The sequence below is a fragment of the Bombina bombina genome, chromosome 5, assembly GCF_027579735.1.
Source record: "Bombina bombina isolate aBomBom1 chromosome 5, aBomBom1.pri, whole genome shotgun sequence".
In the NCBI taxonomy this organism is placed as follows: Eukaryota; Metazoa; Chordata; class Amphibia; order Anura; family Bombinatoridae; genus Bombina; species Bombina bombina.
The window spans coordinates 839,473,005-839,488,632 of NC_069503.1; the positions used below are offsets into that span (position 1 = coordinate 839,473,005).

Consider the following 15,628-nt stretch of genomic DNA (forward strand, 5'->3'; position numbering starts at 1 on the left):
AGCAGTTTTTGATAGAAAAGTTCTTCAGGCAGCGGTTTCAGTTTGAATCTTCTGCTTATGTTTTTTGTTAAACTTTATTTTGGGTGTGGATTATTTTCAGCAGGAATGGCTGTCTTTATTTTATCCCTCCCTCTCTAGTGACTCTTGTGTGGAAAGATCCACATCTTGGGTAGTCATTATCCCATACGTCACTAGCTCATGGACTCTTGTTAATTACATGAAAGAAAACATAATTTATGTAAGAACTTACCTGATAAATTCATTTCTTTCATATTAACAAGAGTCCATGAGGCCCACCCTTTTTTGTGGTGGTTATGATTTTTTTGTATAAAGCACAATTATTCCAATTCCTTATTTTATATGCTTCACACTTTTTTTCTTATCACCCCACTTCTTGGCTATTCGTTAAACTGATTTGTGGGTGTGGTGAGGGGTGTATTTATAGGCATTTTAAGGTTTGGGAAACTTTGCCCCTCCTGGTAGGAATGTATATCCCATACGTCACTAGCTCATGGACTCTTGTTAATATGAAAGAAATGAATTTATCAGGTAAGTTCTTACATAAATTATGTTTTTTGCTCAGTCCAAGGCGGTCTGGAGACAATCGGACCTGGAACAAAGATAAGCAGGCCAAGGAGCCTGCTGCTGCCTCTAAGGCAGCATGAAGGAACGGACCCCTATCCGGTAACGGATCCTATAGGGGGCAGACTTTCATTCTTCGCCCAGGCGTGGGCAAGAGATGCCCAGGATCCCTAGGCATTGGAATTTATATCCCAGAGATATCTTCTGGATTTCAAAGATTCCCCCCCCAAAAAAGGGGAGATTTCGCCTTTCACAATTATCTGCAAACCAGATAAAGAAGGAGGCATTCTTACATTGTGTACGAGATCCATCCAGTAGCCACGCAGGACCTGGTATGCAGATCTGGTGGACATGTCATCCTTTCCATAACAGTCTCTGCTTCTGAGACAGGTCCCTCTACCTCAGGGTCCTTTCAACCATCTAAATAGAATCAATCTGAGATGGACTGCCTGGAGACTGAACGCTTGATGTTATCAAAGCATGGCTTCTCCGAGTCAGTCATTGATACCTTAATACAGACATGAAAGCCTGTCTCTAGGAAAATTGAACATAGATATGGTGTAAATATCTGATTGTTATGAATCCAAGGGTTACTCATGGAGTAAAGCCTGGATTCCCAGGATATTATCTTTTCTCCAAGATGTTTTTGAGAAAAGGGTTGTCAGCTAATTCCTTAAAAGGGGACAGATTTTTACTCTGTCTATTTTTTTGCACAAGCGTCTGGCAGGTATTCTAGACGTTCAGGCATTTGGTCAGGCTTTGGTTAGATCCAAGCCTGTGTTTAAAACTGTTGCTCCGCCATGGAGCTTAAACCTGATTCTTAAGGTTCTTCAAGAAGTTCCGTTTGAACCTTTTTTGTTCCATAGATATCAATCTTTATCTTGGAAAGTTCCTTTTGGGTAGCTAATTCCTCGACTCGTAGAGTCTCCAAGTTATCTGTGTTACAATGTGATTCTCCTTATCTGGTCCTTCGTACGGATAAGGTAGTCCTGCGTACCAACCTGGGTTTTTTCCTAAGGTGGTATCTAACAAGTACATCACTCAAGAGATAGGTGTTCCATGCTTGTATCCTAATCCTTCCTCAAAGAAGGAACGTCTATTACACAATATTGGACGTGGTTTGTGCTTTAAAGTTTTACTTACAAGCTACTACAGTTTTCATCAAACGTTCACCTTGTTTGTTGTCTATTCTGGACAGAGGAGAGGTCAAAAGACTTCAGCAGCCTCTCTGTCTTTTTGGTTAAAAAGCATAATTCATTTAGCTTATGAGACTGCTGGACAGCAGCCTCCTGAAGGGATTACAGCTCATTCTACTAGAGCTGTGGTTTTCACTTGGGCCTTTTTTAAATGTGGCTTCTGTTGAACAGATTTACAAGACGGAGTCTTGGTCTGCGCTTCATACTTTTCAAATTTAACAAATTTGATACCTTGCTTCTTTGGAGGCTATTTTTGGGAGAAAGGGTTTTTTACAGGCAGTGGTAACTTCCGTTTAAGTACCTGCCTTGTCCCTCCCATCATCCGTGTACTTTAGCTTTGGTATTGGTATTCCATAAGTAATGGATGATCCGTGGACTGGATACACTTAACAAGAGAAAACATAATTTATGCTTACCTGATAAATTTATTTCTCTTGTAGTGTATCCAGTCCACGGCCCGCCCTGTCACTTTAAGGCAGGTAATTTTTTCATTTGAACTACAGTCACCACTGCACCCTATGGTTTTTCCTTTCTCTGCATGTTTTCGGTCGAATGACTGAATATGGCAGTTAGGGGAGGAGCTATATAGCAGCTTTGCTGTGGGTGGACTCTTGCAGCTTCCTGTTGGGAAGGAGAATATATTCCATAAGTAATGGATGATCCGTGGACTGGATACACTACAAGAGAAATAAATTTATCAGGTAAGCATAAATTATGTTTTTTGCTACCAAGATTTGTGTTGTTTTTTTAATAAAATATGGTTAAACTGAAAAATACCTTTTTGACATCAGGCTTCTGCCAAGCGGGGAAGGACTTGAGGTTAGTGTCGCTCTGCACAGAACAGATTGAGGTACCTTCAGGCTTCCTGTTAGTTGGGGCAAAAACACCGAACCTCCCTGAGCATATTCTAGTTTGTGCTGTTGACAAGCGATTCCTGCCAGATGATGATGGAAAAAATGCACTTTTAGGTAGGACATTTTTTATAGCCTTGTTTGTTTTAGCCAGTAACCATTTTTTTTAAATAGCCTGTAAAATGGGTTTTGTAGTATACTCTGGAATAATAAAAGGATTATCCCTAACTCTTGTTATATGTATAATTCTTCACTTTTATTAATAACATTAATAACATAATAGGGTTTATCAAATAATTTTATTTATTCAGTGCTATATTTTATATTAATACAATTTGAATAAAAAAATATTTATATAAACATGAAAACTAACAATGATATATTTTTTTTTTAGTATTCCCATTATTAGATCACGTCTTCCTGTGTCTGACATACTTTTTCCAGTTTAATTGAAGTAGAATTCTTTAAAAAGACATTTATTTTAGAAAGTTATTTTTTACTGGTTTCTGCTATTTTAACGGCCATTAAAACAAAAACAGTTAATGTTTTCTTGTTGCTTTCTTTTTTCCATTCAATTAAATTTAAGGTTATCTAATATTAAATAAGTAGATTAAAAAAATATCTTTAAAACTTTATGGAGACATCTTAAACTTTTTTCTTTTAATAGTGTAACTTAGTCATTCCCACAAAACATTTTTGTATCTACTTTTGGAACACCTGAGATAGACTGCATTGGTGTATGGATATGTATGAAATTACAAATAAACAAATTCTAATCATGTATAACGGAAAAAATAATTTCAGGCAAATATAAACCATTTTAAAGCGTATCGGGATCCCTATCAAATATATAGATATGTCTCATATTTATCGTCTGTTTGAAATTGCTTTCTCAAATTCTTTTGTTGAAGGGTTAGAGACAAAACCTATGCTTCTGTTGAAGTATGAGAAAAAAAACTTTATACCATTTGTAAACTAGTAATTATTGGTTTTATGGTATAACCAGATTAAATAAATTGTATGTCAATTTTGAGTGTGTGATACCTTATCTCTCTCTCTCTCTGTATACAGGGTTTTCTGGAAATTGTGTTGGCTGTGGAGAGAGAGGCTTCAGGTACTTCACAGAATTCTCCAATCACATTAACCTGAAACTCACAACTCAACCAAAAAAACAAAAGCACTTAAAGTATTACTTAGTAAGGAACTCTCAGGGAGCTCTTTGTAAAGGTCCACTTATCTGCTGGAAAGGTAAGTCAGACTCTTAAAGGGGCATTGTAGTACACTTTTTGTCTTTTATTAAACGTAAAAAAGTTGTCTTTCCATTTTTTATTTCTCTCTCTCTCTCTCTCTCTCTTTCTCTTTCTCTTTCTCTTTCTCTTTCTCTTTCTCTTTCTCTTTCTCTTTCTCTCTCTTTCTCTTTCCCTCTCTCTCTCTCTTTCTCTCTCTCTCTCTCTCTCTCTCTCTCTCTCTCTCTCTCTCTCTCTCTCTCTCTCTCTCTCTCTCTCTCTCTCTCTCTCTCTCTCTCTCTCTTTCTCTCTTTCTCTCTTTCTCTCTTTCTCTCTTTCTCTCTTTCTCTCTTTCTCTCTTTCTCTCTTTCTCTCTTTCTCTCTCTTTCTCTCTTTCTCTCTTTCTCTCTCTTTCTCTCTTTCTCTCTTTCTCTCTCTTTCTCTCTCTTTCTCTCTTTCTCTCTTTCTCTCTTTCTCTCTCTCTTTCTCTCTCTTTCTCTCTCTTTCTCTCTCTCTCTCTCTCTCTCTCTCTCTCTCTCTCTCTCTCTCTCTCTCTCTCTCTCTCTCTCTTTCTCTCTCTTTCTCTCTCTTTCTCTCTCTTTCTCTCTCTTTCTCTCTCTTTCTCTCTCTTTCTCTCTCTTTCTCTCTCTTTCTCTCTCTTTCTCTCTCTTTCTCTCTCTTTCTCTCTCTTTCTCTCTCTTTCTCTCTCTTTCTCTCTCTTTCTCTCTCTTTCTCTCTCTTTCTCTCTCTTTCTCTCTCTTTCTCTCTTCCTCAATTTAGGTATAACACACAGTGAAACTAAACACATAAGTTCACATTTTATTTTAGGGAGAGTCATAAGTATGCTAGTACAGCTCCATTTAAGCCAATCAGTTCACATGGGTCCCATTTGGACCTGTCAGGGTTTTGATCTTGAAGCTTCCAGATTTGTTGTACCAAAGCATAAGAGAAAGGTAGGAAGGTGAGAAGTAGTTACAGGGAAGTGGGGAGGAGAAACCCCTATACTGCATACTCCAATATATGTGAGCTTACTGGGTTTATGTGAAGTGTCGCAGTCAGTTAAGACTATGCAGTGAACTGGGGTATAACTGGGTGACAAATGTAAGGTTTCTTCCCATAGGAACTTTACTTCTAGAAAAAGAGTACCTTTGTTATGTTTTATATGCCCATATTCCTCGAGACTTAAAAGTTCTGTGACTCTATCCTTTCACATCATTTCGGAGGGAGTTAATAGTCTTCCAATGGCGAGCTATTAGAGACTTGGCTGCGTTTAGCCCTATCTGTAACAACATTATTCTTAGCTTACAGGGAAATTTTGAAAGATCATTTTTTTGGAGTTAGAGAGAAGTCTTTGCATAATATGGAACGAAAATGAGTTTCTGCAATTTGCCATTACTGAGTTATTTTTAGTGCAATACTGCCACATTCCCCACACCCCCTCCAACAGCGTCTAGAAGTGCCTGATATATATTACACAAATGTGTTGGGTCAAGTACCAGCGGAGAAGTAATTTATAATTTAGCTCAAGTATTTGCGGAGAAGTGGAGGACGTGCAAGTGCGTCAAAATATCCTATCCCATTCTATCCTATCTAGATTTATAGCTAGCTCTCTTTGCCATCTAGAGGTGAAGTCTGGTAATGTCTTGTCTTACGCTTGTAAAAGTTTCTACAAAAGGGATGGTGGATTTTTAATTGTAGTTTTATTCATTCATAACATCTCATATGGGGTTAGGGGCCTAAGGAGATCCAGTTTTTGTGGACAAGTGTTTATGAAATGTGCGATATTTTAGCGTGCTTAAGCTAATTTCTAAAACTGAGATCTCATTCTTCTCTTTCAATTAGTTTCCCCTTTTCATGAAAGCCAACTAATGTGGTAGTATGGTCCCACGCCTGCATTCTTTGATATCCTTTGTCTATCCCTCGAACCATTTCTGCATTTAAAGGGTTTGGAAAAAGCAGGGAGCGTTTTTAGTGGTTATGTTACGACCAAAGGTCACCAGTGTGGAAGAGGGGTTTGTGAATGTCTAGGTAGTAGCATTATGGGTTCTGAGTTCCTTTGGAACCCAGCATAGAGCACTGACCCTGGGTACCTTAAGTGTTTGAGAATCTATGGAGAACTCACGTTTGGTATTCCCAATCCACCAATGTTCCCACTATGTGTAGCACAGGCATCACATCAGGCTGCGCCACACAGGAGGGATGTGGAAAGTGATATTTTTTTTATTTCAAGTCTGTTGTTCCAGGAAGAATCACTTTTTACATCCCTCTGGTGTAGCACAGCTTGATCTGTTTCCTGTGCTACACTAAGGGGAAAGGACCTAAGCTGGCAGACCCTGCTGTCAGAAAACCCTGGAAAAAAATTAAACACGGAGAGCAATAAGCACTTCCAGTGAAACCATTAAAAGAATGTCAGCGGAAGAAGTGCTGCCCTCCTCCTCTATACAGCAGGCCTTAGAAGCAGCTCAGTAGGTGGAGGCTAGAGATCTTCCTCACATGCCGTAAGTTTCACAGTTTGTGACAGCTGAAAGTTAGTTTTATCACAAAGCCATGCAGTGCCATGAAAAAAGGGCTAAATTCTTACTCAACTTATTCTAGCGACAGCAAAAGCTTTTTTATTTTCCATTCCAGCATTATTTCAATAAACAAAATTACTACAGAAGACGGTTTAACCCCTTGGCTAATAGAGAGGATTGCATTGTATTCCTATATACAATGAACTGTAGCCCTTTTTGTCAGGCATGGGGTTAAATTATGCTCACAAGCTGGTCTAGGCATGTAAGGAGATTATGCAGGACACTGAAGCTTCTCTGTGTCACAAGCTGGCAGTTTTGATATATAATTTGAACAATAATGTCTCTATTACGAACTGTTAATAATAAAAATATTTATATATATATTAGATGTAGTACTTGCAAAGTGATATAGTATATGAAGGTGTCTATGGGCAAGAATTTAGGCTTTAGTTATCAGTCTGTTTGGTTTAAAGGGACATTGTACACTACATTTTTCTTTGCAAAAATGTTTTCCAGATGATCCATTTGTATAGCCCATCTGTGGGGGTGTTTTTGTAAAAAATTATCGTTTTGCTTAAGAGCTAGCTATAATTAAATAAACCATGCAACCCCTTTATTAATTTAAGATATCAGATCCAACAGAAGAGGATCAGTGATACTTCACACTATTTGTCCGATGTGTTCATGGGGGTTCCATTGAAGAATGTGGAATTGCAGCTGTGGGAGCTGGAGGGTTTCTCCTTTTCCTGGAGATCAGTGTCCATGATGGGCGCTGCAGTTTAGGCTTGTGTGTGGGTGACTGTAGAAGTCCCTGGTTCTTTTGATATGGAAGGTAGAGGAATGTTTAGTTGGGAGCAGAAATCTTTATCTTCAGGTGCTTTGTAAATTATGGTTTTGTTGCCCTTGATAACCCTTAAGAAAAATGGTAATCCCCAACTAAAGGGAATGCAGAGATTTTTCAGATGGAGAGTGAGATATCTAGCCTCTCCTCTTGGCAAAAATCTACAAATCATTGCCTTCAAATTTTTTTAGGTCACACTTTCAGGTCACTTTCTCCTGGACGAAGACAGAACCCTTTCCTTGTCCAGGAATCAGTGAAATTTTATTAGGCCATCTCTGGGCAGATCAGATTGAGATGGCTTGGGCCTTGGGGAGGAAATGGGTCCTCTTCTTTGGTATCAAGCAGGAAGTGAAATAACTTAAGGTCTCTCTTTACTTCAGTGAGACTGTATTTAATCAGTTGATCTACTTGTGTAGGCAATAGGTGGTCCGCTTTGGTGATGGGGCTCTTATCTGACTCTTGAGATTGAAGTGATTCTACTTGTTCGTCTGACCCCAGGAAGGGTGTAGCAGAGGTGGCAGTCTATTCTTCCTCTATGGATTTGAAATAAGTATTCATTTTCACAATAGCAGGTACTTAGCCTTATCAGATTTTATAAGTCTTCTGGACATAGCTGGAAAAGTACTGCAGTCTGTTTTCCCTCTTAGGAATCAGGAACCTTCAGGTTGGTGAGAACTGGGTCCTAAAAGCTTATTTGCTCCTTACATACTTTGATCTCCACCACAGGAGTAGGCCGCAGTGCACTGTGTGCTAAATGATAGTCGAGTGCCGATCCAGTCACAACAATATAAGCTCTGGTGGATTAGTCATGATCTAGTGGCTGGGTATATGGAGGGTCCCCCTTAACCTCCTTAATGGCTAGAGTTCTGGAGTGTGCGATGGAGCATGCAGCCATGCGGGTCCTCGGCTGGTGTGAGTGATTTTAGTTTTTAATGCATTAACACTTTGTATGCTGTGGTTTTTCAGTAGCCAAACTTCACCCACGGAGTTCTTTAATTGTTAAAGCTACATTTGCTGCTTCTTATCTGAATTTTTTTGTTAAGATCAATTATGTTAGTTATGTACCCCTGTTAGGCTTATGTGCACTTCTAATTCCCAGCATTGGGGAAAACCACAATTTTTAGAATTAAATGACAGGAAATGGGGACAAAATACATAATGAAATTATGTTGCAAAGTTATATATAATCTTTACAATTTTACTGTGAATTAAAAATGTACATGTCCTTGTAATATTAAAATGCATAGTGTGCCTGTCCTCCATTTTGTGCTTAATATGTTAAATGGTATGAGTTAATAACCGTGCAAAATTTGTATTTCAGAATCTCGATGTCGCCAGTTTCCGGCAGTCATTCCGCTAAGTAAACCTGTTGCACTGCCTTTATCTATTGAAAATTCTGGCAGCAATGGATTTAAAACAAGCTATCCACATTCAGGTAAAGGGAAATCTAACCCTGTTTATTTTTCTTCTGTATTCTGCTATGTTTCTGCTAGGTTTAAAAAACTAACTTGCAAAATACATCTGTAGTTAAATATGTCATTGTTACAGCAAACAAGACAATACATCTGTGTTCCCACTTTCAGGTACTATTAGAGATTATTGGCTTGTACTTACTAGATAGAAATCCCCTCCAGAAGTCTTCAGGACTTCTACCCCTCAATCTTGCCACCCCAAGAAATGCATGCTTGCTATTGGAACTCTTCTGCCAATGATCAGTATAATAATGTGTAAACTTCTTAAAATGTAATAAGGAGTACATTATACTTCACGATGGTTTAAAATAAATGGTCTAAAAAATGGAAAAATATGGGAAAGCGCTCTAAGAAGAGGAGCTGTATGTGTCTCACAGTATATACTAAAAATTATCAAAACATATACGTGTCAAAATACAAATTTAATAGATTTTAAAAAAATGGTCTTGATAAAGGCTAGCAACACAGCCAAAACGCGTTGTTTTCTGTATTATCCACCTGAAGGAATATTTCACTATAGCGATACAGTAAACTGGACAGGTGTGAACAGGTCATTTTGTGCTATCCTAATGTTTGACCTGTTTACGAGGTATCCACTTTTGAACTGCTTGTAACAAATACCCCACTTGTTACCAGTTATCCATCAACATTTGCAACTGTGTAGCTTTTATTTACACTAACTATACTGGATTTTGAGCAAAGAACCTGAGGATTAGGTCACGAGGCCGCAAGATCTGTCAGCGGCTAATATAACTCAGTGCAAACTTCACTAATCTCGCCTTTAACGAGAGCGGAAGACAAGTTAACATACATTCATATTAACAGTTTTTAAGCAATCCGCGTTGACAAGTTTCGCTGCCTGCTTTTCTTCACTCAAGTCCATGTCAGAATCAACGCCGCAGTCTGTCAAACTTGAAGGGACCGTGTTTTCTGTCCAACGGCGTACATTCCGGTAAGATTGTGTAATTTTTTTATACATATGTTAACAAGAGAAGACAGGGTCTCAGTGGGACTCTTTTTATCTTTATGGAATCATTGGTTAATATCCTCAGAGGGGGATTATTGAACAGTGTTTTTTTTAATCCTATTTGTTATGTGATTTTTGACTGCTTCATGTGTAGGATCCATTTTGGGCTTATAGGCTGATACGGAACGTGCAGGTTATTTTTTATTATTCATATTTGAGAGCTGCACAGTTTTATTAAGCTGGCGAGCTTTTCCTTAGCAGGGGCGGTTCTGCATGACGCACCGTGTGACCGGGAGTGGTCATGTTTTTTCATTTCCTATTCCTGACCGAGTGTCTTCGAAGAGGAGCAAATTTCTCTATCTGTCTGGGTCATAGGAAGTGGCGAGTGTCCCAGCCAATGGGGGTATAAAGTGCCAGTTGTTGTTTCTATAATTTAAATTAGACGAGTTATGGAGGATTCTGATTATTTGGAGAGGGATCCCTCTAATACAGAATTTGATACCTGTGTATATTGTGAGGAGGCCCGGGTATTCAAGCCCTCTCAATTATGTTCTGTATGCCACAACAGGGTGTTCTTATCAACCAATGTTGAGATGTTAGAGACCACTGAGCCGTCTGCCTCTGAGGATTCCTCGTCTCGTGAGGTGTGTTCCCTAGATTCTTCTGTTCCTACACATGCAATTTCCCCGGGTACCGCTGCTCCTTCGCCTGAAGGGGACTTTTTTCCACCAGAGGTTACTGCACAATTCTGCATGGCCATCTCTATGGCCTTAGTGATTTTGCCTCTTCCTGCTACGTATTAAGCGAAGGGTTAATCCATGCACTCCTGCCCAGGGACTGTCGTGTAAATTGACGATTGTATCCGATCAGTCATCTGGGCATGCGGTTCCCTTCTGAGGCTTCAGAGGTAGGACCTCCAGGGTCAAAGTCTGCTGATTTGATTCCGCCAACTGAAGAAGATTTCGCATTTAGATTTAGAATGGCATGCCTGCGCTTGCTTCTGAGAGAAGTTTTGCCGATGTTAGAGGATCCTATTACCGATCAGTCAGTCAAATCTCAGTCTTCTAAATCAGATAGCGATCTTGATTAGACGAGTGGAGAAGGATGGAGATCCTATATTTTTTCCTTTTTGTTTTGTATATTAGTATCCCAGTTCCGAGCTCTATAGGGGGATTTGTGTTGTAGGACAGGCAGGACCGGTTTTTGCACATTCCTTCTTGGTTATCACTTTTGTGCGCCTAATTTTTTTTCTATTCCGTTTTCAGGATAGTTTTTTTTTGTTTAGAGCACTTGGTTGTTGTAGAAACTCCTTTTAGCAGGATGTTTCGTCTTATGGGATATTTGATATTGAGACTTCGGTTGTCTCATTTTCTGGAGACTTGCTGTGGAAGCATCTCTGTCTCAGTTCAAGGTGATGGTTCCCTCGATATTTTGGGACAGATTTAAGCTTATTATACTTCTTTTTTTTTTTTTTGGATTATTCTTGGCCTTCTAGCATATGCTGAAACTTCAGAATTTTCTATTTAGTCCTTGAGTTTCTCTGGCAGATATGTCGGATAAGTCTTTTTCCTTCTACTCCAGGGAAGGAGTTATTTCTAGCTATTCCATCCCAAGCCGGGTCCATCTATCCTAGATGACAGAAAGGACCTGGTTTAGGTTCTATCTGATTCTGGATTATATCAGTCCCAGGGCTCCTAGAGGCGGGAGCTAGGCTTATCATCCTGCCTTTTCGGGCAGTTTTTTTTCCCTTGATTTTGTCTTGCGGCAGAGAGAGGGAAGCTTTTCAGATGACTTTTGATCATTGTCCCGGTACCTATCGCAGTGTGAGAATATTTTCATCCACTGTATCATGGTCCAAAGAGGGAGGGGTCTCCCGTCCTTTTGGGTTGTATGGTACTTAAGCAGAGTCTATTATGTCTCCTTTTTGGGGGAGAATATAAGGTTCTCTCTACCTTTTTGTTCGTTAACTCTGCGGGATCGCTATCATGAAGGATATCTTTCCTTTTTCATTCCTTTTGGGTGAAATCCGGTTCTTATGGACCGTCTCTTCCAGTAAACCAAGTTTCTGGACCCAGTTTTTTTTTTTGGGGGATCTGGGGTTTAGTTTGACAGGATCCTGATTCCAGTTTTATCAGTAGCTCCCTGGTCTTGATAATTCTGGTTTACTTACCATTGTTTGTAAGAAGTCTTTACGGATTATCATCTGTCTTCTTCAATCCTCAGAGATGGATCTAGACCAGAGTTATTTGGTATAGGCGCCAGGGTGGATCCCCTGATGCAAACTTGGTGTTTATAGGCAGGAAGATTTTCCTTGGATCTTGTGAAGTTAGATTGTGCCCTCCAGTTCCCATTCAGGCCATCGCTGGCTCTGTGGTGGAGGGTGTTGCCTTTTGTCCTAGGGCCCTTTTTGTTTGTTTTTTCCTATCTATTGGATTCTTGTAGAGCACGGCTATTCACCCAAAAGGGTCTCAAGGCGCTGAGGGTTGCGGTCAGATGGGAGCTGCCATGGGTGGTTGCTCAGTTGAAGAGCCAGGTCTTGAGGTCCTTTCTGAACTTGGTAAGGTCGGTAGCTCGTCTGAGGTGCATCGGGAGGGTGTTCCAGGTTTTGGCTGCTAGGTGAGAGAAGGGTCTACCTCCAGCTGTGGCGCTTTTTATGCGGGGAATGACTGCGAGGGCTTGGTCGGCCGATCGGAGTTGTCTGGATGGGGTTTAGAAGGTGACAAGGTGGTTTAAGTATTCTGGACCGATGTTGTGGAGGGCCTTGAACATGTGGGTGAGAAGCTTGAAAGTGATTCTTTTGTTGATGGGGAGCCAGTGCAGGTCTTGCAGGTGTAATGTGATGTGGCAGTGTCAGGGGATGTTGAGGATGAGTCTGGCGGATGTGTTGTGGATGCGTTGGAGTCTCTTTTGGATTTTAATAGAGGATCCGGCGTAGAGTGCGTTGCTATAGTCCAGTCTGCTGCTGACGAGTGCGTGGGTTACTGTCTTCCTGGTGTCGGCTGGGAGCTATTTGAAGATCTTACGCAGCAGGTGGATTATGTGGAAGCATGCAAAGGAGACGGTGTTGATTTGTAGGTTTATGGAGAGGAAGAGTCCAGGATGAAGCCTAGATTGACGTGCATGGTTGGTGGGGGTTGGAGGGTGTCCGAGGGCTGTGGGCCACCAGTTGTCGTCCCAGGTGGAGGTAGACTTCGGTTTTGTCTCCGTTCAGTTTGAGGCAGTTGTTGCTCATCCATACGGCGATTGCTGGCAGTCCTTCATGGATGTTTTTCTTGGCGGTGGTGGGGTTTCTGGTGAGTGGGGTGATTAGCTGGGTGTCGTCGGCATACGAGACGATCTCGAGGTCATGACGTCAGATGGTGGCGGCGAGTAGGGCCAGGTAGATGTTGAAGACAGTAAGGCTCAGTAAAGACCCTTGGGGTACGCCACAGCTGATTTCTGTGGGTTTGGAGGTAAAGGGCGGGAGTCTGAGACTCTGGGTTCTGCCGGTGAGGAAGGAGGTGATCCATTTTAAGGCTTTGTCGCAGATGCCCGCCTCGTGTAGCCTGGTGAGGAGGGTGTGGTGAGACAGTGTCAAATGCTGCTGGTAGGTCTAAGAGGATGAGGGCAGCGATCTCTTCTTGACAGGTCTCATCTCAGCTTAGGCCGAGACATCGGCAGGGCGCTGTTTGGATTCCGTCTTAGCAGTCTTACCTGGAATACCGGTTGGGAGATTCTCTCTTCAGTGTTTTGACCAGATCTCCCTGTCCTGAGGGATATTTCTTTGAGCTCTATGTGTCCTATGGGGGACCGTGGATTCAGGAGATTCCCTCCCGATTATTCTTATGGTTCCTCAGGCAACCATTTTGCTCTGAGGGTTTGGTCTTCTGGGTTCGTCCCAGTGTATGGATTCTAGTCAGACTTTTTTTCTCTCAATGGCTTAGATTTGTTTCTGAGAAAGAGAGATTCCCCTACATAGAGGGTAGTATCTCGAGTTTGGTTGTGGACGGAGGCCCACTACTGCTCGTTGTCAGCGATCCACTCTGAGTTTGATCTTCAGGGATGGATGTTCCGTGCAATCTTTTGCTTGATCTGGGGATAAGGTCTCTATCCGAAAGTTTTCGGATGTTTGTATCTGAAGAGGGACGTTGATTGAGAATCTCAGGACATCCATACCCATCCCAGGTTACCTATTAATGGGCATGGTTCAGGACTCCTCAGGCAGAGCTAATGGATCCTTAGCAGTGCTTTGGAGGTCCAATACAACCTTTTTTTTCTTAGTCTGCCAGATCACTTTTTCTTGAGTGATGGCTCGATCCTAGCAGGCGCAGGCATCAGTGAGGCTGATTGCTGCGTTTGTTGCAACGAGATAGTAATCGCGGTTTAGGGGCTTCACCTCCATGGGGGTTACCTTGTCGCAGGGATCTACTGGGTCAAGGTCCCTTCGCAACATTGTGTTATTGTTAATTCTTATTGTTTTTTATTATCGTTATTCTTCTAAGGCAGACTGCGGGAGGTCACTTGGTCTTAGCTGAGAGAGAGTTTTTTTTTTAATTTTCTTTTCAGAGTTTATGGTCCACTCCTTCAGCGCGTAGCTGGTTCTTCGTCATCTATCGCAGGTGTGGCGGACCCCCCCCCCCTTTGTTGGAAAGAGCATGATTCGTCCTGGCATTCTTTCTGACTTGCCAGGACTTCCTAGGACTTCCTAGCTAGTTACTTGTTGGGACAGTTTCTGGGCCCTGTGTGTTTTTCTGCCTTAGAAGCTCATTGAGCTTCCGGGCGTTTTTAGTTATTTTTTTGCTAGGGCTCTGACTGTGTTCAGGCCAGTGAGTCTATCTGATGCTCCTTCTTGGAGCTTAGTTCTTATTTTTGGGGGTTGCATCGGGCTACTTTTGAACCAGTGCAGAAGGTGGTCTTTGAAGTTTATCTTCAATGATTTTCTCCCTGTAGATTGCTTCTATGTTCCTTAGTCTCTTTGTTGTAACCTTTGCAACAAATATTCCTTATTGGGTTTTCCTCTATAATTATGTTGTTCTATGAGCCTAGTTAGTTTTTCTTCCTAAGGTTGTGTATCTTTGTGACTTCAATCTAGAGATTGTGGTTTTTATTTTTTATATGTCCTATTCCTTCTCTATCAAGAAAATGGTTTTTACCTTTTTAAGGGAATCTTTGTTGAATAATTGTATCTGGGAAGTGCAAGGGTCTGAAGACATTTTCGACTCCCTTAATTTTAGTTGAGGAATGTCTTTTGCTTGACATAGGAGACAGCGGGACTCTAGCGTCCTGAGAAGTTTACGGCTCATTTCGAGAGCAGTGACGTCTTCTTGGGTCTCTGACATGAGATCTCTATGGATCTGATTGTTGGGAGGCTGCTTGGTCCTCCTTGCATTCCTTTTCCAAAGACTTTTGTTCTTTTTTCTTTTCGCTTCTGTTGAAGCAACCTTCGGAGTTAGGGGTTTTTGCAAGCTAGTGCCCTCAGATGGGGGGCCGCCTCTCTTTTTACCCCATTAGCATTCAGTGTCCTCTGTAGCTTGTGTATAATTTTCCACAAGTAATTAATGCAGCTGTGGACTCTCCCTGTATTAAGAAGGAAAACATAAATTATGCTTACCATATAATTTCCTTTCCTTCTGTACAGGGAGAGTCCACAGCTCCTGCCCATGTTCTCCGATGGGTGGCCCTAAATTTTATCTTGTTTCTTCTGGCACCTTTTTCACCCTGATATTTCTCATACTGTTCCTTGTTCCCTCGGCAGAATGACTGGGGGATGAGGGAAGTGGGGGAGGTATTTAAGCCTTTGGCTGGGGTGTCTTCTTGATGGCCAGGTTCAGTATTCCCACAAGTAATTAATGCAGCTGTGGACTCTCCCTGTGAGGAAAGTAAATTATCTAGTAAGCACAATTTGTTTTTGTTATATACAAATGTGTCCGGGATACTTTAATCTTTTCAACCTTCCCAGACTGGATAACATTAGTTTGGAATAACTTGGTCTTCACTCTAG

General features: G+C 41.1%; 1 protein-coding gene across 1 annotated transcript in view; it reads left to right on the forward strand.

Moving 5' to 3' along the window:
* The window catches only part of GREB1L (GREB1 like retinoic acid receptor coactivator), a 113,420-nt gene that overhangs the window by 19,659 nt on the left and 78,133 nt on the right, over positions 1–15,628 (forward strand). The window contains 3 exon segments of the mRNA XM_053714969.1: positions 2,570–2,746; positions 3,701–3,877; positions 8,531–8,644. Coding sequence (XP_053570944.1) covers positions 2,570–2,746; positions 3,701–3,877; positions 8,531–8,644 — 468 coding nt within the window.